This window comes from Cyanistes caeruleus, chromosome 3 (genome assembly GCF_971803275.1).
Source record: "Cyanistes caeruleus chromosome 3, bCyaCae1.hap1.1, whole genome shotgun sequence".
Taxonomy (NCBI): Eukaryota; Metazoa; Chordata; class Aves; order Passeriformes; family Paridae; genus Cyanistes; species Cyanistes caeruleus.
Window position 1 is genome coordinate 95,109,651 of NC_141703.1, and position 23,588 is coordinate 95,133,238.

Sequence of the window (23,588 nt, forward strand, 5' to 3'; positions counted from 1 at the left end):
TTCAGGGTTCATAAGGTACAGTAGTGACAGATACTCTTTGAACAACAGAATAAAAACTGAGTAGCTCACTACTCTGTTCAGCCTAACCAGGAGAAGGAAGGAAAAATGGAATTTGGTTGCTACAATCTTTTCACCAACAGAAGAATAAAGATGGCAAAAATTGCAGAAATTTTGGTGTGTGCTTTAGTGTGATACTGAACAGAGGGCTGAGTGAAATGTGACCTGGATTCTCTATATTTCTTGGAAGTAGTATAAAGGATAATAAATGCTAACTACAATACAAAGTCATAATCAGCATTGTGTATATGTGAATATTATGTCACAGAAGCACATCTATAGAGCAATGTTTAAGCAGAAGACATTCATAAAACAAGAGGAAATTTTCTTCAGGCACCAACTGGTATATATAATTATATCCAATTAACTATCTGTATAAGAAAGATGTATATAATTATCTGGCTTCACATAGCATAATAACACTACATGCTTAGAGATATTTCAGGTAAAGGTTACAATCAGAAGCAAATCTGATGAAATTAAACAGAATTCTGGACTGAAGCCAAACAGCAGCTTACTGCCAGCAAGAGTATCAATTTCAAGAACTCTGACCAACCAAATAATGGATAGCAAGATTTGAACTTCCCAAGTTATTTAAACTATCAGAAATCTTCTAAGGTTTTAAATCCTGCAATCACCAGATTTGGCAATTCACTAGGTGAAAAAGGATAAAATAATTGTTGTATAAGGAGAGATCCTTTAAATTAATGTGTGGTTGTCAACTGTGAGGCATGCCTTACTGTGGGAAAGTGGCACGGATATGATATGTCTTTCCTTGGGCAAAAAACATGGATCTCAACATTCCAATGAAACCACATTGTACAGGAGCCTCTAAAACTTTTTCTTTTTAAGAAAAAGACCCCCAAACAATCAGTTGCACTAGAAAGCATCTGACTGTGCCCCACATTTATTTAAAGGGTCTATGTCCTCACAATCAGAAGTTTTTCTAATCTCGATTTTACTTTCATCTCAGAGTATCAGACTTGTAGTCAAGTAACCAGGAGCACATTAATCTGGGTGTATTTAAGACAGAAAGGCAACAAATTTCTGTAATATATATGACTTGATTTGTTTAAAAGTAACCTTCACAAGTTGTGGTATGCCTATGAAAGTCCATTTTCATTTCCATCTCCATATTGTCATGGTATGAGTCTGCCAAAGCCAAACACTTGATAACTGTACTCAAAGTTGAAACTCTCTTTTTAGCCAGTGCATTTTTTCTGGATCTAGTCACTTTTCAGACAGCTAAATGGACACACAGAATACTACACGATAATCCTCATCCCATTTAACTTCTGTGTTTGTACTTACTGACAGCTGCAGTCTCACATGCAATTTTTGATGAGGGACTGTAAAAGTCTCTTTGTTGCTTCCCTAACACTGTCCAAATTCCTGAAATATTTAAGGTCTGGCCATTAGCTCTTAATCTTTAAAAGCTGCCTTGTGTAAGGGCCAGCTCAGAGGAAGGAGGGTGTCTGCCTTGCTGCAGAGCTTCCAGAGGTGTAGCGGTATGACCCATTTGAAGAATGCAAAAGAGTAAAGCAAACAAACAGCATGATCTGGCACCCAGGTTTTCCCTGATGCTTCTTCTACCCCCTTCACTGAAAAGTTGTTTGTCTTGCTTCCCTCCTGCTGACTGTGGGCAATTAACTCTAGCTTCTGGGCCAGGCTTTACCATATCCTACCTGAAGTACATCAGCAGGACGCTGGGTCAGGTGCAGCTGCTCAAGAGCATACATCTGCACAGCTGCAGGCTTGAAATGCCTCGCTGCCACAGGGTCTTTCTGCTCGAAACTGACCCACGAAGGCTGAGGTAACAGATTCACAGGCATTTTTATGCCTTTTTGGGAAGCCTTTGTTTAGGTCTGTCTGCTTTAGATCTGTTCTGAACTGCCTTTAGCTCTGAATGCGCTGGACCTTCAGAGCAGCATAGGGGGTTCACACAAGCCTCACTAAGGGCTTCAGGACAGAGGGAAAAAATAGGGTGTCTAATTCAGCTTGTCAGTTTTTCCAGACCAAGAGGTTCTTCCCAGTTAATCCACCTTCTGCTGCTGAGAATCTCTCTTTCCATATATTGCTGTTACGTTTGCACATGCTGATCACTTTTGGGAGTGATTTCTATTTCTCTTCCAAGTTTCTTTGCCAGCTCTACCTCTTCTATAGCTCTTCCCTTTAAGGCTAGTTATGGAAAAGTTTCCTTGCCAGTCTTAATGTATTGTTTGATGAATTTTTAGACATTTCAGGGACTCTGTTAATGAATATTGAGCTGTGTTTAATTGTCGCTCTTCCTCCCATTCGCAGTCAATTTTATCCAGAAGTCCATTTCCTTCATCTAATGAGCAGCTCCTGATAGACAGGAGACTTTTATTATGGACATGTGATGTTTCTTGGCAGAACAGATACTGTCTACATGATGCCAGCTGTCTTAACCACTTTCTTGTTTTCCCTGAATTTAGTGTGCCAGCAAGCCTGGATTTAAGTGGTAACAGGCACTTCTTGTGCTTCTGCCAAAGCTCTCAAGGTGTCCTCAAAATTAGGAAACACACATTTTGCTTGGAATGGGAGTTTATTGAACAGAGCCACTCTGAGGACTTTACATCCTTAAATCTGGTGAGACTTGAGGGACATGTACCACTGCAATTTATATCAAAGGTTTCCAATTTTGGGCAATGGTCCTCTGGATTTAGAAAAGCTTTCACTCTTTCTTTTTGAGGCTGGGGTTGGTGAATGGTAGTTGCACTCTCCTCAGGAAAATTTATCCCTTTATGTCTTAAGTCAGCCTCCACCAGTCACTCCTGATTTCCTACCTAGCTCCTTGTAAAAAAATGCACTCTTCAAAAGACAGCTGTACCCCATGGCGTTTGGTTTGCTCTTGCCCACCAAAACATGAACGTCTTCTCACAGGTTTGACAGAATTGTTGCTAAATAAGATTAAAAAACATTTTATCTGCTTTTGCATAGCTCCTGCCTTCATTATGACCTTTCCAATGGCTCTAGCTGTGTCTGTCTGTCTCCATCTTGCTTCCTTTCTGAACAAACAGCAGTGTAAAAAGCTTTTCTCTTATGGTCATGTGGACACTGCTCCCAGTAGCAAGGGTTTTCCTTTGCTTCAATGTCCTTCTACACTTAACCAAATCCATCCCATCTCTGCCACCACATGTGACATGAAGAGTTTGAATGTGGAATGAAAGAGAATCTGCTCAATAACACAGAGCTCTTTCCAAAAATGCAACAGTATTATTTCAAACCAGAACTGAAATGAAAACACAAACAGCACAGACTGACAACTTTAACAGCACCTACTCCTCTTCTTAGTCACTACTCCAGAAATACATTGTTTTGCCATTTCTTATAAGTCTTCTCAGCTGATCAAGAAAAACAATGCTTGTTGCCCAAGCTATGTATTGCTAACATATCCTAATTGACTCTTGACATGAAAGAGCAACACAGCTGCTGGTCGCCCACTCACAAGCCACATGCCTTCAAGAATTTTTGAATTCCTGAAGCAAAACACAGCAATTCTAGCCCATCTTGTGAGCCCATCTTTTGAAATCTGTCAGATAAACTCTTATGGGGTATCATAATCTTGTTTTTCAAATTCTCTTCCCTTGCCCTCCACTTTGTGCAATTCCTTCTCCCAAGAGCTGCTGGTAACAACAGAGGTTGTACCAGCACCTCCGATTACACCACACATTGCCTAAAAATAAAGGCTCAATGTGGGCTCTATGAAGAATTTTGTGCTGAGTTTCCAGTGCATGGTTGATAATAATAGAAAAGGATAGCTTATCTAAAACAGAAACATCCATTCACCAAAGCCAAATGGATGGTCTTACAGGAAAAATCCTGAGTGTCACTCATTAACTTTCTGATTAAATTAGTAAACAACGTTACAAATGACAAAGGGTTTTCTTCCCTGCTCTGAATTTTACCATAAAAAGAAGAATACATTTTTATGATATTTGATATTTAAAGATAGATCAATGCTTATTTGAATTAGTTGCATGAGAATCACACCATGAGCTGGAATTCACTTACTCATTTTTCATTTGCCAGCTCTTTTAACACACTGAAAGAAAACCCAGGACAAACATGTTTTTCCTCCCCAGGGTAATTTTCTTACTTTTGACAGGTAGTCTTTCTAATACCACAGGTCACTCCTGCAGCTTGTCCAGACCACAAATACTCTTGCAAATTTCCTAAAGATTCCTCAAATACGTTTTATCTGTTAACTTAGAAGAAAGATAAACCAAACCATATATTTTTTCCTATCTAAACAGGAGTAAAACCAATTGGGTCTTATTTCCATAGGTATTTCCATCTGATGTGGCAGACAACTGCCATTCTAAATTAGTAGGATTAACTTAGAAAATGATATTATTTAATTACCTTGTGTCAGGTTTTAGGTTTTCCACTGTAGAATGGGTTTGATTTGTCGTGATAATTGATTTCTCCTTTTCACCATCACTTCCTCCATTTTCAGTTGATACAACCTCATACTCTGGAAAATTACAGTAAAGAAAAATCAGATCAAGTAGCATCTCTTATTTGAGCTTCTTAAATACAACCAGATAGTGAATGAGTATGCAATTTTACAGGAATTCAACCTTTCTGCCTTTTGCCAGCCTGAAGTCAATACGTGATTTGGACTTTTTAATTCATTCAAGTTGGAAAAGAAAATGCAGGAAATGAATGAGCACACAAATATGTGCATGCAAACACAGACAGACACCAAGAACTACTGAGCCCATCCAGTGCCTGCTTGTTACTCAGTGCACAAGGCAAGAAACTGCCCTACACTTCTGTGGCAACACAAAGGAGCAAAGCGTGAGCAAAATGGTCTTGGTTCCTGATGTTTGTAGTTTTTTATGAAAACAAGGAGGTGAGTGTGATCTCTGTTTTCGTTGTTTGTCAGACCTTTCCATTATGTTTCGGTTTTGGGCACACCCAATCAAACCCCTTGTACACAGTTAAAGTCAAGCAAAGTAACCATTCAAGAAACAAAATGATGCAACATATTATGTTTTCTGTTTCTACCTTTCTATCTGAAACAGTGCATTTATTTATAAAAAAGAGATGCAATGCCTAAATATGATGATTGGAAAAACATGTATAAACTACAAAAATAGAAAGAGACGACAGCAAAATTGGTTTAAGCCTGTCTAAACAAGTCATGTCATAATGGTGCCAATATGAAGCAATCCCTGTTTTCAGAAAACAGGATTCAATGCCTTCTCTTGAATTCAGAATTGATTTTGATGAGTCATTGACTGAGTTGTTAGCTAACTGCAATGTTCAATTTTTGTCAGCCAGTTGAGGTACAGAAGATGTTGGAAGAATTAGGAATGTCCATCTTGCATGTTTACCTGTCTGTGTACTAAGTCCTGCATGACTCACATGAATTAATTCTCAATATAAACCTCTTTCTTTAGAAATGAAAAAAAACCCCAGATTCTTTTAACAGTGAGGGCTTGTTGACCCTTTTGCAGTGGGTACTGCAAGTATTATGGTGGCAGAGTTCTACTGACTTACTAGATGGATGTCAGCTTTGATTGTGTCTGGCCCACTGTGAAACAACCTCCTCAGGTGAAGAAGGATGCCTACATTATGTGTGTGCATCCATATTTACTGCTGTATTGTTGGAACTTCTTGACTAGATCTTACCAGATCCTGTACAGATAGGGTCCAGAATATTGGAGAAGATACAGAGTCATAATTCTTAAGTATCTTTTTGTGTCATCACTGGCACCAATGCTCCTTGCTGTGTAAATCTTGTTATAATTTAGTAGCAGGTTTTTACCCACACTGGAAATGACAGGAGCACAAAAAACCAGCAACCCCACTGGGCTCCTTTAATCCCTGAGGTCTAAAGTACTTTTAAATAGCAAAAAAACTACTGTGAAAGTAAATTAAGATGGAAACACTGTATTATCACACAATGGAGGAAAGAAATCAAACCAACCAGTAACAGTGTCGTTGTCTGGCTTTTCCCAATCCAGTATGACAAAGGATGGACAGCCCTCTACAGTCACCACGGTGAGGTTGGTTGGAGGATTTTGAGGAGGGCGAGTGGGTTCTTCCTTGCTGCCAACTTCTTCTTGAGGAAAATGTTCAAGAGAGCTTGTGATGGAGCAAGGCACATCATCATCTTTCTTCATGTACTTGACATGGGGAGCTAAGAACAATGAGAAAGAGCTGTTACTCAACAGAGTGTTTTTACAAACTGGCAGCACCATTTCACCTGGTGCACGGCACCCATACAAGGGCACTAAGCAAAAGTCTGCACAAAGCTTTCAGAATAAACCCCATATATTCAATATTAAGCTGCTTGTTCCTGTTTTTGTTTGTTTTGGATTTTATGTTTTTGTTGTTTTTTTGTTGTTTTTTTGCTTATTTTTAAAATTTTACTTATTGTTGCTTGACCTGGAATCTGTACTGCCTTCACTCCCTTCCCGCTGGCACTACTGATGAAATGACATTCTGAAGGTATTAGCAGGTGATACACAGTGTTTGAAAGAAATAAAATCTGTCACAAAAGGATCACAGAAGGATCTGTCACAGAAGGATCAAGAACTTTTGTGCAGAAAGTAAAAGTAAAATTCAATCAAGAAAATGCTGCTTTGTACTACAGCTCTTTCATCTATCACTAAAGTGACACAGAATCAAATAAAATTTTGGTCTTTGAATAACCAAATAAGATAATTTGATGCAAGATGGCTCAGACTTCATATGCTCCCTGAAATAAAAATACCATAACTACGAATATCCTACCTTGGTACCTTGGTTTTCCTGAAGAATCTGTTTCTGATGTAGGACTTGAGCTGAAGACAGTTTCATCAACTGTAGAAAACACAGACATAATTTGCAATAAATACAAAGTTTCAGTGTTAGAACTGCAGCATTTCACAGTTCCTTTGGCACTTTAAATCATTGTAAGAATAGATAAATGGTAGACATTTGCTGCCAGATCTGTCTATTTATTTTAGGTACTCCATTTTTAATGTGATGCTGTGTAAATCCTGTACTTACCTGGTAGTACAGACAGCCATAATCAAAATAACAGAATTCATGACTGCCGCTGGATTCAGTTCTTGCAATATATGTAAAATACTTTTTAGACCATTGTCCTGGGTTTGTTTTAGTTGAATTTTTTGGCAAGGAAAAGAAAGGTCAGCCACAGAAAAAGGATGTTTTTGCACTGTTTAGCTTGGAGCTTTTTGATGTTCCTGGGATATATAGAACTATTACACTGGCCAAGTAGCTTCTCTAAAAATAACAAGGAAATAAAAATTTCTATCTTCAGAGAGTACAAATTCCAAAAAATTTGAAGGAAATTGAAAACAAATACACTTGTGAAGAGAAATGCGCTGAAGCAGTCAGGATTCATGATACAATGTTGTATTAATTAGCTACTACACTGAACACGATGCAAATACTACAATGGACCCCAACATATAAAGCACAAACCTTCCCATCAAGCAGTTATAAATAAATCTAGCATCCAGCTCACTTTACTAAGCACTGAGGATTACAATGATCATTGTAAGGAGACAAGAATTTAAGTATTACTATAAATCCAGGAAAATTAGAAGCAGCATCATTAATGACAATATACCAAGAGCTGCACTTTTGGGCTCAAAACTTCTAAGCACATCCTCCTCCAAACCCATTACTGTATGCCACCTTGAAAAGACTTTGCTCTAAATTTGTAATCAACTCTCAGTTTTATAAAGGGAAAATTACCCACTGACCACTATGGTTGCACTACTACAGTTTTTTCTATTTAAATGGTGGCAGTTTGATCAAATAAAGGAGGATATCGCATCTATGATGAGCACTATCCACCACTGACAAATAACATTTTGAATTTATGTCCTGGGAAAATTGAAATATTCAGGAAACAAAGTGCCTTATCTATTCTTTGCACAGCTTTAAATGGCCACTGATTAGTACTGAAAGCCTACTAAGCATGTACAGATTTCTAGGAAAATGGAAGTCCTCATGTTCTCAGTTACCAAGATGTGTAAGAGAAGGGACATAGATCTCAGTGAAATCAGAAAAGTCACAAAGTGGCATAGAAGAATCACCCCAGACAAAATACTTTTTATGTTAAATATACAATGAATAAATAAATCTTAGGGAAGGGAAGCAAAAGAAAAATGGAAACTCTAATGTCAATTTAAAAAAAAAAAAAAGAAAAAAGAAGAAACCAGAACTGTTTGTAATATGCTCACCATAATACTCCGGAGTTGCAAAAGCTGTTGGTGTCTTATATAATGTTCCTGTCCTCACAGGTGGTGTTGGTCCAGCAGGCTTAGCTATAGTGACAGATGGAGGGACTTGTAGCAACAAGACATTCAGCATTTGAAGGAGTCAAACAGCTTTCTGATTTTCTGAGAGAATTCAGTTTTGTGACAACTGCTTCATGCAACAAGTATTTTCATTTAAGTCATAGTAATCCCTCAGCTGGATTTAGGAAAGTTCTGAACTGTGCTAGTTGCAAATGTAACCTAATCCTGAAACCTAGTAAGAAAACTCTTTGCTACTTTGAGGTTGTCTTGGATGACTTTAGTCAACTAACATATAAACTGGTTTTATGCACAGAACCATTCTACACAGGCTGGTGAAAGGATGTAAAATGACCAGCATGGACACTGATATTCCTTAAAGAAAGAGCACATTTCTTCCTGAGTTGCAAGACACAACAGCTGAAGTCAGCAACTGAAACTTGGATTCTTCCCTCAAATATAGGTAAGATTGATTTCTGCTCTCAACTCAGCACATACATTAGCAAGGGTAGTGCTGGAACATTTGGAGTGATAAAACACCAGGTCCTTAACTGTGGTCTGCATTAAGAGTTTAACCACAGAACAGTACTGGAGCTTCCTCTAAATGAAATTAAGATACACTTCAAATGAAGGCAAAGAAAATGCAGCCAAGTCCAGCATTTTCAACATTTATTGCACTACATCAGTCAAGAAGAAAAGTTTTCTTGCTCGACTAATTTCTTTAGTAGTTTCCATAAACCTGGACAGAAACTGACTGATAGAGGCAGTATTATCACCTATAATTCAACAGCTATTTAAAAGAAGTATTTTAGATTATGTGACATTGTTTTCATTCTTGAGCTGTTACCACCTAATAAAGAAAACAGGTTTCTAAGAGGCAAACAATCCTTGGTAAAGGTCTTGATTTCTTGCATAATAGCTGTAAAAGACAAGAATTTAATTCTTAAAACATGCAGATACTCCCAGATAATGATGACATGACAATGAAATCTCAACCCTGAAGAGTCAAGAACTATATAATATAGTTACTTCCCCATCATATGTGATACAAAACATGGCAACTGAAGGCAGAACTCTGGTGAGCCAAGTTTAAGACAAGAATCCCTACTTTCCACTTATTTTCTTAATAAAGTGGAAATCTGAATGATTCTCACTAGGGTTCAATTTCACAAAGTTTCTGGAACTCTCATTTCCATTTTTTTTTTCCCATTCAGGAGATTTTTAATGTCTGCATAGAAACCTTTCCATAATATCCACTGGATGAGTTAGAAAGATGCAAGTAAGGAATTAATCACAGTGTTAATGAGAAAGAGGACAGAATTCTGACAGGGAAAATCCAAGAAGAACATTGAGGCAAATTTTTCCTGTTAGTACAGTGGAACTGCCTCTCCATGGAACCAGAAGAAACAAAATTACAATGTTTAAAACTAAGCTGGATAAAACACTAGGAAACACAGAAGAAAGAAAATATTCTACTGTCCCCACAAGGAAGAAACAGACTGTTTAACCAGTTTATTCCATCCTGAGAGCCTAGGAAGGTATGGTAAATGCTGACTACCACATAACCTGGCCTCCAGTGTAAGGAAAAAGGCTGAAATTTCAAAACACTGGTAAATTAATTAGATCCTTATTGGAGAAAATTAGTATAGACCCCAATACAAGCAAAAGAAAATATATCAGGTATAAGACTGATGATGTCTTCTGTTTTCTTGTAGCTATTACTTAGGAAACACTACACATCAACAAGTGCAGACACATTATTTCAATCTTGGCTCTGCTGATGAATAAATGGTTGTCTCATCCAGCTTGGAGATTCATGCTACTCATCTGTCACACAAAATGCTAAAGTATTATTTAGGTCTTTAGTACCTTAATAGCACACAAAGTCCCAAATGAAAAGAACAAACAAACAAACAAACAAAAAAACCCCAAAAAAGCAAACAACCCACAATAGGCAATCCAATAGAGCTGTATATTCATATATATAAATATATATTCATATATATAAATGCCTTTATATTTCCAAGGAGCTACAGAGATCAATATGAAGAGGAAAGAAGCTGTCATGTTAAGCCTAAGGAGATGATAGTTTCTGACTACGTCGAATAATGTTAGCCTAAGGATTCTTGTATAGAATCCACTGATGAAACATCCATGTGGATACTGAATACCTCCTTCAGGATAAACTTAAAATGAAACAGGAAAGGTGAAAGTTTCTATGTCCTCTTAAAACAATACTGAGAAGTCAGAATACTTTAGCACAATAGTCAAGCTAAACTCTGCACATGAAACAACTCAGCTTGTGCTACCACCCAGTGCAGTTCTTGTCTGGTGACTTTTAGCTCATTTTTTGCAGCTATTAATGGATGCATGGTATATATGGAGGAGTTCCGTATATATGGAGGAGTTCCGTAAGAAATAACCAGTTAGGACTAGGCATTGAAGCACAATAGTCAACATCTCCCATCTAACATGCACATTAAATAGCAAAAAATTATTTTAGTAGACATGAAATATTCTTAAGGTTGATCTGCTTATAGGATGACTTGGAGTGTGTTATTTTGCTTTCAACACCCTTATTAGACATGATTTCGATAGAACTAGGTTAGAGGAAGAAAGAGGGCTTTTTGTAAGGACACAAAAGACACAAGGCCCATGTGTTCCAAAAGACTAGTTTCTATAGATATCACAGATCAAAGAAATCTATGCTATAGAATTCTCCTGTACCCTGCTAGCCAGTATTATCTCACACAGAATAAAACATTTATTCTGAAAAGGCAGAAATACCTGGACTCCCTGGTTTACCAGTCACGGTGTTAGGAGGCAGAGGTTTTCTTCTCATTTGTGTAGGCCTGGCAGGAGGTATAGGAGGGTGCTGAGGGCCAGGTGATGAAGTCACTGAATGACATTACAAGACACCATTATTAATTATTTAACCTCGAATTCCATAAAATCAGAAAAACTAGAAGTTATATTCTGACTTCAAAAGCAATATTTCATGTCTAACTTAATATCAAAAGGGGAGAGGCGAGATTAGGAGCTGATCTGAGTTGCATTTTCAGCCTTAAATTCTCTGAGAACAGTGTGCCATGAAGTTTTAAACAAAGTTTATGCTGAAAAAAAATGTAGCTCCTTTGGGATTTTGTACAAGTGTTTCAGTGATTCACTTTCTGTGTAGTTACTCATTTTTGTCAACAGCAATTTTTTGGCATTCAAGTGGATACATCTTCACACAACAAACACCACCTCAGTGTGCTCAGAAACATCTTCAGTATCCTACTCACAAAATGTCTGACCTCTTGTGCATTCTGACTAATACAACTGGCCACCCTCACCTTGAAGAAAAAGAGGTAAGAAAAATGGAAATTATCATTAGCAACAATTTATTCTATACCATTCAAAACTAAAAAAAGTTACTGTCACTTCATACACTGACATGGCTAAAGACAATTACTGTTGTAGAAATTTCTGAAGCATCCAACTTGGTTATTTCAATGTGCAGCTCTGGCCAGTACCCATTAAATTTATCTGCTAATGTCCTTTGACAGTGAGGTCTAAAAGGAAAATCTAAACTCCTTAATTCATACTTACAAATCATTTTACTGTATTTTCCAGACAATTATGAAGGGTTTTATTATGCAAAGGAAAGGCAAAGGAAAGGCAAAGGAAAAGATTTTTGTTCCACTATTCACCTTTGCCCTTCTTTCCTTAAGAAAATCCAGAAGATATGTGCAACACATTTATGTAACAAAAGCCTTTTTGTACCTAAAAGGAGAAAATCCTCAAGAGTAATATAATTCTCATAAGGTTGCCAAAGTCAACAGCTATGTAAGTTGCCTGATACTGAATTGCTGGCTCCATAAGGTACCTCAGGTCCTCTGTATCAGACCCTAGTTTACCCTACAAACAGAGAGATTGTGGGTAAGAAGGGAGCAGATCCAAAGGCTCATTTAGGAGAGCTTTTTTGGAAATACTTACAATATACAAACAGGAATATCTCTCTCTCTCTTCCCTTTTCCTTTTTGGGCTCTTGCAGTCACTTATAAGACAGTTGGTTTTATTTTTTTTTAAATCCCTCAGATCAAGACAAAAAATAATGCTCTATCTAATATAGAAGGATATAGTGGTTTTGAAAATAGCATTTGTAGGTTTCATAGTCATTCTAAATCTCCAGATGGAGACGAAAAAAATATGCTTAAGGCCTGAAAAAGTATAATAAATTTTTGTATATGTGTCATCATACTCTAGGTATTACTATATGGTAGCATTCATCCTTATTTTCCCTCTGCCCACAATTAGAGAAGGGATTGTCCAAGATATTTATGAAGTAAAAATGTGCAAGCATTGACTTCCCAGTGGTTTCTATCATATCACCTGTACAGCACAACTACAGCAGTTACAGGCAAATTAAAACATTGCATTCAAAGTACTGGGTCACAATTGAATCTACTGTACTGGACTCTGGAAAAACAAGGATTCCTGCTTTTTCCTTCTGCTACTTCCTGCAATGATTTGGGTGCTGGTCGATGATCCTACCAAATCTAATTACCAGTGTGTGGAGACTGTAAACTAGGATGCACAATAGAATTTAGGGATTTTTTGTGAGTGTGGATTCTTGTAAGGACAACATGGTGAAATATCGGGATTTAATTAATCTCTAGGCTTCTTTATGGACTGGGAGTCCTTGACTCAGTCACTGTGGATGAAAGAGAAGAATGAGTAGCCTCTTATTGACTGATGCCTTAAAGACATTTTTATTGGTGGCACAGACAATGGGAGTGAGAGCACCCTCGGCAGTTCTGTGGATGACACCAAGCTGGTCGTGCAGAGGACAGATTGGAGGGAAGGGATCCCATCCACACACCCTGGCAGGGTGAGCAGGGGCCAGTGCAAACCTCCTGAGGTCCATCAAGGCCAAGCACAAGGTGCCACACCTAGATTGGATGCAATCACCAGTCTCAGCACTGGCTCGATGAGACAGATGAAAACCAGCCCTGCCCTGCAGGTATGGACTCGAGGATACTGGTGGGTGAAAAATTAGAGACAGATAGGGTAGATTGATATTAGATAATAATATAAGCAGGAAGAGTGTGGGTTAGGTTAGAAATTAGGGAGAAATCTTTTACTGTGAGGGTGGAGAAGCCCCGGCACAGGCTGCCCAGAGAAATTGTGGATGCCCCATCCTGCTCAAGGCCAGGTTGGATGGGACTTGGAGCAATCTGGTTTGGTGGAAGGTGTCCCTCCCAAGGCAGGTGAGGTGGAACTGTTTGATCTTTAAATGTTCCTTCTTACCCAAACCATTCTATGATTCCATGAATTTTAATATACATATTAAGGCCTCATGAAGAGAGCTGAGACTGCTGTTATACAAGAAAATAATGAAACAGTAGTAGATAATTTCACAACTGTACCCAACTGCCTTTTGTGACTACAGTTCAAGGTATTGGCTTACCTCAAAGCTCTAAAAGCTTAACTTTAGACATCAAATGTCATAAAATGAGTAAAAGTTGGTCTTAATGTCCCTTCTAATCTATACATAAAAAACCTTCAAGTTTCTGCAAATCACAAGCTGGATTTACTTAAGGAAACCCACTGCCTGGCATTCAGTAACAAAAAGTGCAGAGCATCATCCTTGTTTTCACTTTACCTTCAGCTGCCACTAATAGTACATCACACTAGACTTAATCTTTGCAAAGTACAGTGGTAGGACTGAATAAAGTTAAAGATGATAAAACATCAGAACCTGCCCATTAACATAGGCTCTTATCTTTGTAGGGGTAAATTAGGTGGAAAGGAAATTCAACAGGGATTAGGAACAGGGATTAGCAGTATTTAAAATAATGTTTTAAGATCCAGTAACATGTTATCAAAAGAGAAGCTAGCTAAAAAGAATATCTGCAGCTGAGTAGCAAATCCAAGAGTAAAACAAAAAAATATTTCATTTTCAGTCAGTTTCTATGTCACAAAAAACCACAGCTAAAGCATATTCTGTGCCTGGTTATGTTTATGAAACCAATAAATTCTTTACACCTCAGGGTATTTATTTGCTTTATGTATGTTTCAGTTAAAATATTTCGATTGCTTTGAAAATATGATTGCAAGACTTGCCAGAAGAGTAAACCTTACATGTCTTGCTTTAGACATGTAAAAAACCTGATTTATTCCACATTGTTATTTTCCTTCAAGCTTAATATTCTAATTTTCCAAAAAAATCCCAATATTCAATGAAACGTCCTCACACATGGGAGTACAAGTTGGTTATACTTTTACCTTATTCACCTTTGTTGTGTGGATACTATTTGCATGAAAAAAGACAGTTTTGTGGCTTTTAGATCATAAGGATAAAACTCTGGTGGTGAAAATTTCTACCATATGTAGTGACTAAGCATATGTAAGTGACTAAGTAGTGGCCATAAATTTTTTATATTATGAATTTTATTATATTTATATTATAAATATTTTTTTTTAATCTCTTTTAGTGGCATCCTGAAGCCATAAGATTCTGTGTTGATGAGGATGATTAAGAATTATTTTTTCTTCTCAGAGGAGGTGCTTTGTGTGCAGAAAAAGAAACGTTTTTATTTTTAATAACAACTGTTAAAAATTGCTTTATTTTCTGCTTTTATTAACCTTACCAGAAATTGGTTTTTGCCAGGTATCAAAATGTTCTGGAGGTCTTTTGACACCCATGTCAATTGGTCTGGCAGTAGCCTCAGGTGTATAAAAGTAATCTGTGAAAAAAAGGAAATTAAATAAGTATCTAGAGTGTGGCACCAAGTCATGGAATATTTGTATATCGAATATGTTCAAACTCCAGCTGACATGATGTGCAAAACCAACATGTGTGGCCCATTTATGTTTTTACTGATAACATGGTGATATGCCTTATCTTCTTATTCAGGTAAGTAGAAAGTGATCTGGTTCTACAAAGTCTGCAGTTTAATTTTAAATATTCATTGAATGAAGTATATTTTGAAAAAGAAAATTAAAAAGATGAAGAGGTAACATGAATTAAACCAAGATTTTAAGTGGAAAAATGAGTAGAGAGAAAATTCTAGTTTTTCAGTGTAAAGAATAAAATGTCCCTTGATTCTTGCAAAGGGAAAGTTTTCCTTCTCCTTGTAATAAGATCTCTGATCATCCTCCCTATTAAATGGTTAGAGCAATTCTGGACCACATATATTCACCATAGTTGGAGTACAGGAGACAAAATATACACAACATCCAGCTTGTACATAAGAGAAAGTCCTACTTTAAAGTTATATAAACACATTTTTTAAAAAATAAGTGGCATTAAAAGATTGACACAACTCCAGGTACAGAACAACAGTTCCACATGGTGGTATTTATAGGACAGCCAGACTGTTAAATTAATATGCTTTCTCTAAACAAAGTAAGTATATTTACTTTATAAAGACTGTATATATAGTAAAGCAAGAAGATGCACTGTAACTTCATCATGTTTGTGGGAAAAAAATTCCCCACACCCTTGCTCATGATGCAAGACAAAAAACCCTAAAATTTGTTATATTTTAAAAATATAAATCTCAGTATTACTTTAATTATCAAATTCTAACCCTAATTCAACATGACCTAATCACTTCAGCTAAAGATTTCATAGATTTATAATCTGGTTCTCTTTGTTTCTTTGGATATTTCACTAGTATTTTAATGGTATGAAGGAGATAATTTTTCTATTACTTTACTGTTTGACCATTTTTGTTGCATGTTCCTTACACCGTCCATACATGATAAATCCACAGTCCATACATGGTAAATAATTTACTAAATTAATTCATTATTATCAATTAATTATTTAATTACTTATTATTTATTTTCTTATTAATGTTATTAATTCATATTAATTAATTATAATTATTAATTCAATAAAGATTAATGTAATGAGAGTTGCAGCAAGCTGGGAACAGGATGCACATGACCTGGTCCCTGTGTCTAAAATACCTGAACACATCATATGGTTTGGTATAACTGCAATTTGTCTTCAGGTAAGTAAAACTATTAATTAGATCTTCAGCTATACAAAGCACCAGAGTGATAATCAATGTTTCATGTTAAAGGAAGAAAGGGCATGAGAAGACCAGCACCAGCCTTAAGAAAAATAAAAATTATCTTGTACATCATGAGTTAGAGCATGTTAAGTTTCTCAGCTCACCTTTCAGTGAAAAATATCAGCAAAATGTGGTAGCACATTGACTAATTCACACTAAATCACTCAAGTCTATATTACAAGACTAAATTAGTTTTGCATGTTACAGTCTCTACAGAAAAACCTGTCTCTATCCTACTCCTTAGAATCTAATTTAGAATCATAATCCTTTCTGAATTACATCAGCTGACAATGAACAAAATATTGCATGTGTTCTAGTTGGAGGAAGTATTTTTTTTTCTTTTCAGAAACATGCACTGTTGTTCTTCCATAGGTAAAGTAGTAATGAAAAATAAATCAAACTATCAAACCACAATACTTTCATGTTCACAAAATCTGAGAATTTTAATACACTTTGAAGTGACATAAAAGTTTGTGTTTTTACACAGGGTATCTGCACAACCAAAGTTTGCTGTATTTGTCATAGCATTTGCCTTACTCTACTAATGTAACTTGCTTATTAAAAGCACTTATCATATTCATCCAAACTTTTAATAGAATTGAGAATAGATCTATTACTAGCATGTGTCTTTGTGTCTTCTTTTAATTCCATATTTTTTCCTGGAAACATTAATGGGGTCTGGAACACGTTTAAACTAACCTCTCTGTCTTTAATTGTAGGAATACTATTAGAGGGGTGGATCATTTTAAGGGAAATAATGGAAAAAGTGTCCTTGATAAAATGAACTGAAATACACACAGAGTTTAAAAAATAAAAAGAAAACAGAACACAAAGTTAATGGCCATTTTAATGAAAACCATGTATGCCTCCTTTTCACAAGGGAAATGGAAATGTTGCTCAAAGTTTGTTTGCTGACACTTTTCAGGAACCTCAGCAGATCAGGAGCAGTATTTATACAGTCAGGATTAAATGAAATATAAATTTATATAAAAATAAAAATATAAATTTTTATAAATTAAATTAAATTTATATGGTTAGGATTAAATTAAAAACCAACCCAGTAAGGTAAGTTACATACACAAACACAAAAAGCCATCTGAATAAAATGATATTCTAGAGAAAATTACTAAAACATGGCAAAAAAGTGAAAGGAATGCTACTCATGAGGAAGCAATCCCTGCCTCTTTTCCACAGTCAAGTTTGCCACCTGGCACTGCAAAACTGGCCAGGAGACTGAAAATCCTGCCAGGAAACCAGCCACAACCCCATGTGCTGGTGCTGGAAAAAACAAATTCCACTGCTTATCATCTGGGCCCTGCAGCTGCCAAGCCCTCAGTGCATGGGAGTGAAACATCTTTGCACTGAGGCTAAGGAACCCAGTCAGGAAGAAGAAATGGAGTACATTCAACACCAGTGCCAGTCCAGCAAGGAATTAAAAGATCCAAACTGGTGTCCAAATAAGGGAATATCCAAGAATAAGTGATGTAATGTCTAAAGGTAAGTCTGAAAACATATTGTTACACATATAGCATATTCCTGACAGCCCAGTTAAAAATTCTGATCATCTTAGATCAAAAGTTCAGGATTTTGATAAGTCAACCACAGAAAATACTGAAACAGGAACTTTTTTTTCTTCACAAAAATCTGGTAAGATTTGGGTTTCCAAGTTGCAGAGTTATTTCCCAAGACCCTTTTGAAGACTTGGGAATTCTTTTGCAATAGATAATTAATTGCACATTACCTTGGAGAGATACAGAAGATTTCTTTAATTGGTTACCCGAATTCCTTTTTGTGCAGGTTTATTTTTGTGGGCACAGTCAGCCTCGTGTCTCAGACATTGGTGCAGTAAGGTGACGCACTTGCCTTACGGAAGACTTGGGATTTCATTTACTGATTGTCAAGAGAAGTACAGACTGAAAAGCCGTGACAAGCTGCAGTCCCCTCTCAAGATGTCATAAATATATGAAATTCACTGGTGATTTCTCTTACACTTCTCAGAAGAAAGGTGCAGACTCACAGAAAGGTGTCAATGAGTTATTGTGGCAGTGGGGTTGGAGGTACAAAGAAGTGGGCACTGGATAACAAAAGTCTGATCTTCTTTGATACTTTGGATATCAAGTTTGACCTAAAGGGCTCACTTGCCAGGACAGAAAATTTAGCTAAGAGACATCTACAGGGTGTTTCTTTAACTTAGACAAAAAATATATTTATTTAACTTGGCAATGGAATTATCCAACCACTACTGGAATTATCAGTTTTCAGAATAATTCTAAAAGAAGGTACTTATTTACCAGTGAATACACATAGTATGCACAGTAAATAGTGGTTTTGTGGTGACTTTTGACACCATCTACTGCAATCAAGCTCTAGTTCTTCCTGGCAACAGGCACTGCCATAAAAACATGGAAATAATATCAAATAGTGGGCACAGCAAGTGGACCACTTGCAATATGATTGCTTAAAACAATACTTTAGCAACTCAAACTAGCATTAAGCACAAATAACTCCATGTAAGAGTTTACTACTATTATGATTATACCACTGGATTACTAGCATGTATTCATGTTTGCTGATGATTTTTATAACCTACCAATGCCTCTGAGGAGCCATTATGACTACAGGGGAGAAGAGAAAAGCTCAATGTACTGTGTAATACAGCTGTGTGTCAGTGCATCATTTCAAAAACTGATCACTCCTGGAGACCTGTGTTCATTCTCCTGTTCCAGTAATCAGACACTAGAAAGCTCATTTGCAAGGTGACTTCCAGCACAAGTGAAGAGCAAAACCCTTTGACCCACAACTACTGAAATCGGGCATTTAAGGCTTTAACTGTCTCTGGTGTCCTGGAATTTGATGGCCTCTTTTAATTTACCAGAAGGACTATGAAAGGTCAAAGAACATCTATCTCTAATGAAGGCATTCATTCCATATGTAAAACAGAAATATATGTCATATTCTAAACAGGTTAAATTTAATTCAATTTAAATATACAACTGTTTCCCTGAAAACTAAACCTTCTGATCTTGTTTTCGTAGTTACAGTTACTTTCCTGGGAAAGTAACTAAAACTAGGAAAACAAGATCAGAAGGCTTAGTTTTCAGGGTGACATCTCACTCTTTCTTCTTTAAAAAAAGAAAAAAGGAAAAGAAAAATGAACAGAGAAAATGAATAATATTTTAAACAATCAAAAAGGAAAGTAACAAAGAAAATAAACAATGTTCTAAACAATCAGAAGGCTCTAGTTTCAGGGTGATATACAACCATCTCTTTCAAGTTTTTACTATTTCTAACGTGGGCTTCTGAAAATGTATCTGAAGATACTGTATGATCAGCAACAGGCATTGAATTGCCAAATATACCAGGAAGAAACATTACATAGTCAAAAATGTTTACAACAGATGGAATATCACTCAGGCTATCCCAATCTAGCTAGCATAGAAATAGTAACAGGAGGCAGCAATAATATGGGACAGTAGCACTTTTAGTTGGTGGTCAGCCAAAAGTTTGCCTTGAATATGTACATTATTTATTATTTTGAACTTGATGAAGAATCCCAAAATTATATATTTAATTAACCAATGGCTGTATATATAAAAAAAAATCCCCAATGTTACTTGTATTGATGCAATAAATTAATGCTCTATGAAATGAAAAAATATAGCTTCATTATTAATTAGTGTTGAAAGTGGGTTGATTGGATGGAAAAATCAAGTACAACTGAAAAAGGATAAATTATTTTTCTCCAAAACAGACCTGTACTTTTAATAAATCTTTGTGGTTAGGGATGTTTGTTATCTGCTTGTTTAAGGATATGTAAATTTAAGTTCTCCCTGTTGTCTGCCACCCACCACTGTGGAAATTTTTGGTGCTGAAGTATCCAAGCCTGAATACTGCAGAGTCCAAATACTGCATGGTCTGAATGTGAGGAGGTCTGATGTGAAAACACCACATCCACAGAGGGTAACTAGCAAGACAGTTGGCTTTAGGGCTTCCCTACCAAGCCTCCTGACTTGGACTCAAACAAATGGGTGACCCCTTTCAAGGAAGCATTTTCCAGTAATTATTGTGGATCTAACATCTAGAAATAATTAGTAAACAGTAGCCACACAAAAATCAATCTGTAAATTTACACAGACTGAGCACCAATACAATTTTATAACCACCCTCAGGAATTATATAACAAGATCAGTAGAAGCAGTTACACTTGGCACTCTGAGGAATTAAATTTCATATTAAAACACAATGAGATATTTTGCAGGGCTTAAGATGACTTGGGGAAGTTACATTTCAGTATTTTATTGATAAATTTAAAAAATCCACCCCAAACCTAGAACTCTACCTGTTGTTGGCAGTCCAGGTGCTTTTGTTCTGGCTGGTGCTGGTGTGGTTTTAATAAAAGCTGTGAGAGAGTTTCAAAAGAAAAAAGAAAAAAGAAGAAAAAAGGAAGAAGTTCCATGAGAAGAATACCCAGCAGATTTCAATGTGATGCCAAGAATTCCATACTAGAGAAGAAGTAACACCTGCTGTGAGAACACACATAGTTTTGGTTTCCTTTCTATTTTTTTCTGATTTGGAAAGGCTTTACCACTAGACTAATTAATTGATCGAAAAATACTCCTTTTTTGTTCCTCCCAACAATACTTAAAATTCCACTAAGAATAGATGAAATTAATTAACTATATAATCCCCTCCCCATCCCAGACTGAATAAACAATTATTACCAGGTCTGGTCTGTGATTTATCCGATGGCTTTGGTCTTGCAGAAGTGAGACGAGTTTTATGAGGTGCTAAAAGAAATAAGGTCCTGTTTCAATGCTGTGAGTAAAAGAACATGGGACAGTGCAGTGCAATTTGCCAGACAAAAAGGTCCATGCACCAATGTGATACAGCAAAATGGACATATGAGAGTTCTATGAGTTCTAATTCAAAATGCATGTGGAAAATGCTAGTTTCTTTAGCGGCCAGATGACTCCATCATGCAGTCTGACCAGTTACATTCATATGTAGGTTTAGGAAAAAGATGTAAAATATTTACAGCCAGTTACCCAACTGTATATGGATACAGAGTTAGCTCTGCAAGGTATCCATGGCCTTAAGACATTTAATTAGGTTCTGTAAAAAACAAACAAACAAAAAACCTCAAAATAAAACACCGAACTGAACCCCTCCCCCCAAACCAAAGACTTAGATAAAACTATGAAACATTAAAATATTGCTGAGAAAACAACTGGGAGCATTCAATGCAGACACTGTGTGGGGCAGCTGAAGCACAGTGTCATCAGCAAGGTTGAAATCAGAAGCCCTCAAATTTTTTTTATTGTTGCCTTTCGCTTGCAAAGTAATTTTGATACTGTAGATGTTATGTGATCTGTGAAAATCACACTGGAAGCTGAAAGCATAAGAAGCAGTCACTATTATCTTATACCCAATTAGCAACATCTGTAAATCAGTTAAGTAGAGCTGGCTATTTGATATTCAAGACAAATAAATGTTCAACCCATAACACTTAATCCAGCCTCTCTGAAGCCTCAGAGAAAATACTTATGCAGGAGAGAACACATTAGTCATTTTTGACATTTAGATTGGGGAAGTTTTACAGATTTAGATTTTGTAAGGAAAAGGTTGGAACTCAGTTACATCAATGTTTGCCACACTATATATATATATATATATATATATATATATATATATGAGTAGCCAACACACAGCTCTAATACTGTTTAAAAACTTCATATAATCTTTGATATTTGAGGCAATACTGAGCAAATCCCATTTGCAGAGCAATAAACAAAAATATTTGAAAAGGGGAAAAAAAAATTCATATTCCATATTTGAAATGGTTTTAAAGGTAATAAGGAACAGACAATTAAACAGTACTGATTTTACTTAAGATCTACAGACTCAATAAAACCACTTAAGAAAATCTTGAAAAATTACCTGTATGGAACCAAGGAATTTCAGTTGCTTGACCAATTTTGGGCCTGGGTGAAATGCGGTATGTTTCATCAGGAACTGAAAATGGACATATTACTGCTTATTAAATGCAAATGATTTCCTTTTAAACATAAGACATCACAGGTGGAAAGGAAACTAAAACTGTCTGTGCAGATCATAAACACAAGAGTCAGTGCTAGAAATCTGGCTGAAAAATCATGCTTTTATACATGTAAAAGACTTTTTGAGTCTGGGAAGGTTTATATAATTAGTAAGTCAGACAAAATCAGAAAAGATGATAAGTCAATGCCTTTTTACATGTCTCCCCAGCCTCGTACATGTAGTACTTATTTCTATAAAGAATCACATTAAGAAGAAAAATGGCTGGAAAATTAAAACCAGCAATATTTTTTACATGCACTGCAGTGTATCTAACAAATTAACACGACAAAGATATATCAAGGTATTTCTGTTGATTAAAGTGTAGGTTTAGCCATATAGCAAAAGCAGAGAAAGTAAAGATTGATGAAAAATAAACTGATGTAACATTCTCATTACCCAAAGTTATTTTGGACCCATCAACAACATGAACTGTTACAAGGTTAATTGATCCCAGGTGTGTTGCCCTTGGAGCTATAAAAAATAAACCATTGTTCTGTGAGAAGGGAAATTAAAGAACTTGGATTTCATGAAGGATCTGTCTCAATTGTTTCCTAAAAACCTATCTGCACATCTGCTAGGACAATTTTAACAGACACGAGACAGACATGTTGTGATTAGTCTGGATGTATTTTCATGCTGACAACCAGACAGTGCAACTATTCTGCTGAGCCCCCAATAACTTCAGAACACTTGCCCTAAACCTGGAGTTCTGACAGTCTTTGGTCTTTCTCATATTTGTTGTATTAACTCATACTTTTCCAAAAGAAAAAAAAAATTAGAAGTTTTTAGTAATGTATTTATTTTTCAGACCTCACTCAAATTTGAATGAATTAATTGAAAGGTCTCTAAGTTACTGGATGAAAAGGACACACTGGCAGGCAGGGGCACACACTACATAGCTCCTCATCTCTCAGAAATAAAATATGGAAGCTGGAAAATATCCTACTTACTCACATAAGGAGCAGTGGCTAAAAAGTGCCATTTATATTTAATGGTTAATATTTGTTTACAGTTTTTCCTACCAGTAGCTTGTTTTGCATATACACCATTATAACAATTTAAACTTTAAAAGGCAAAAAAT

General features: G+C 36.3%; 1 protein-coding gene across 50 annotated transcripts in view; it reads right to left on the reverse strand.

Annotated features, from left to right (window-relative positions):
* The window catches only part of ABI3BP (ABI family member 3 binding protein), a 144,149-nt gene that overhangs the window by 15,724 nt on the left and 104,837 nt on the right, over positions 1-23,588 (reverse strand). For 29 of the 50 annotated variants that reach the window (XM_086883064.1, XM_086883065.1, XM_023942461.2 and 26 more), the window contains 10 exons: positions 22,904-22,978; positions 22,349-22,423; positions 21,133-21,198; positions 20,751-20,810; positions 14,978-15,073; positions 11,130-11,240; positions 8,289-8,372; positions 6,826-6,894; positions 6,017-6,229; positions 4,444-4,555 (listed from right to left, as the gene is read on the reverse strand). In XM_086883064.1, coding sequence (XP_086739190.1) covers positions 4,444-4,555; positions 6,017-6,229; positions 6,826-6,894; positions 8,289-8,372; positions 11,130-11,240; positions 14,978-15,073; positions 20,751-20,810; positions 21,133-21,198; positions 22,349-22,423; positions 22,904-22,978 — 961 coding nt within the window. Of the gene's footprint in view, positions 1-4,443; positions 4,556-6,016; positions 6,230-6,825; positions 6,895-8,288; positions 9,262-11,129; positions 11,241-14,977; positions 15,074-20,750; positions 20,811-21,132; positions 21,199-22,348; positions 22,424-22,903; positions 22,979-23,588 lie in introns of all 50 variants that reach the window. The other 21 variants (XM_086883080.1, XM_086883077.1, XM_086883075.1 and 18 more) reach the window with 4 other exon arrangements.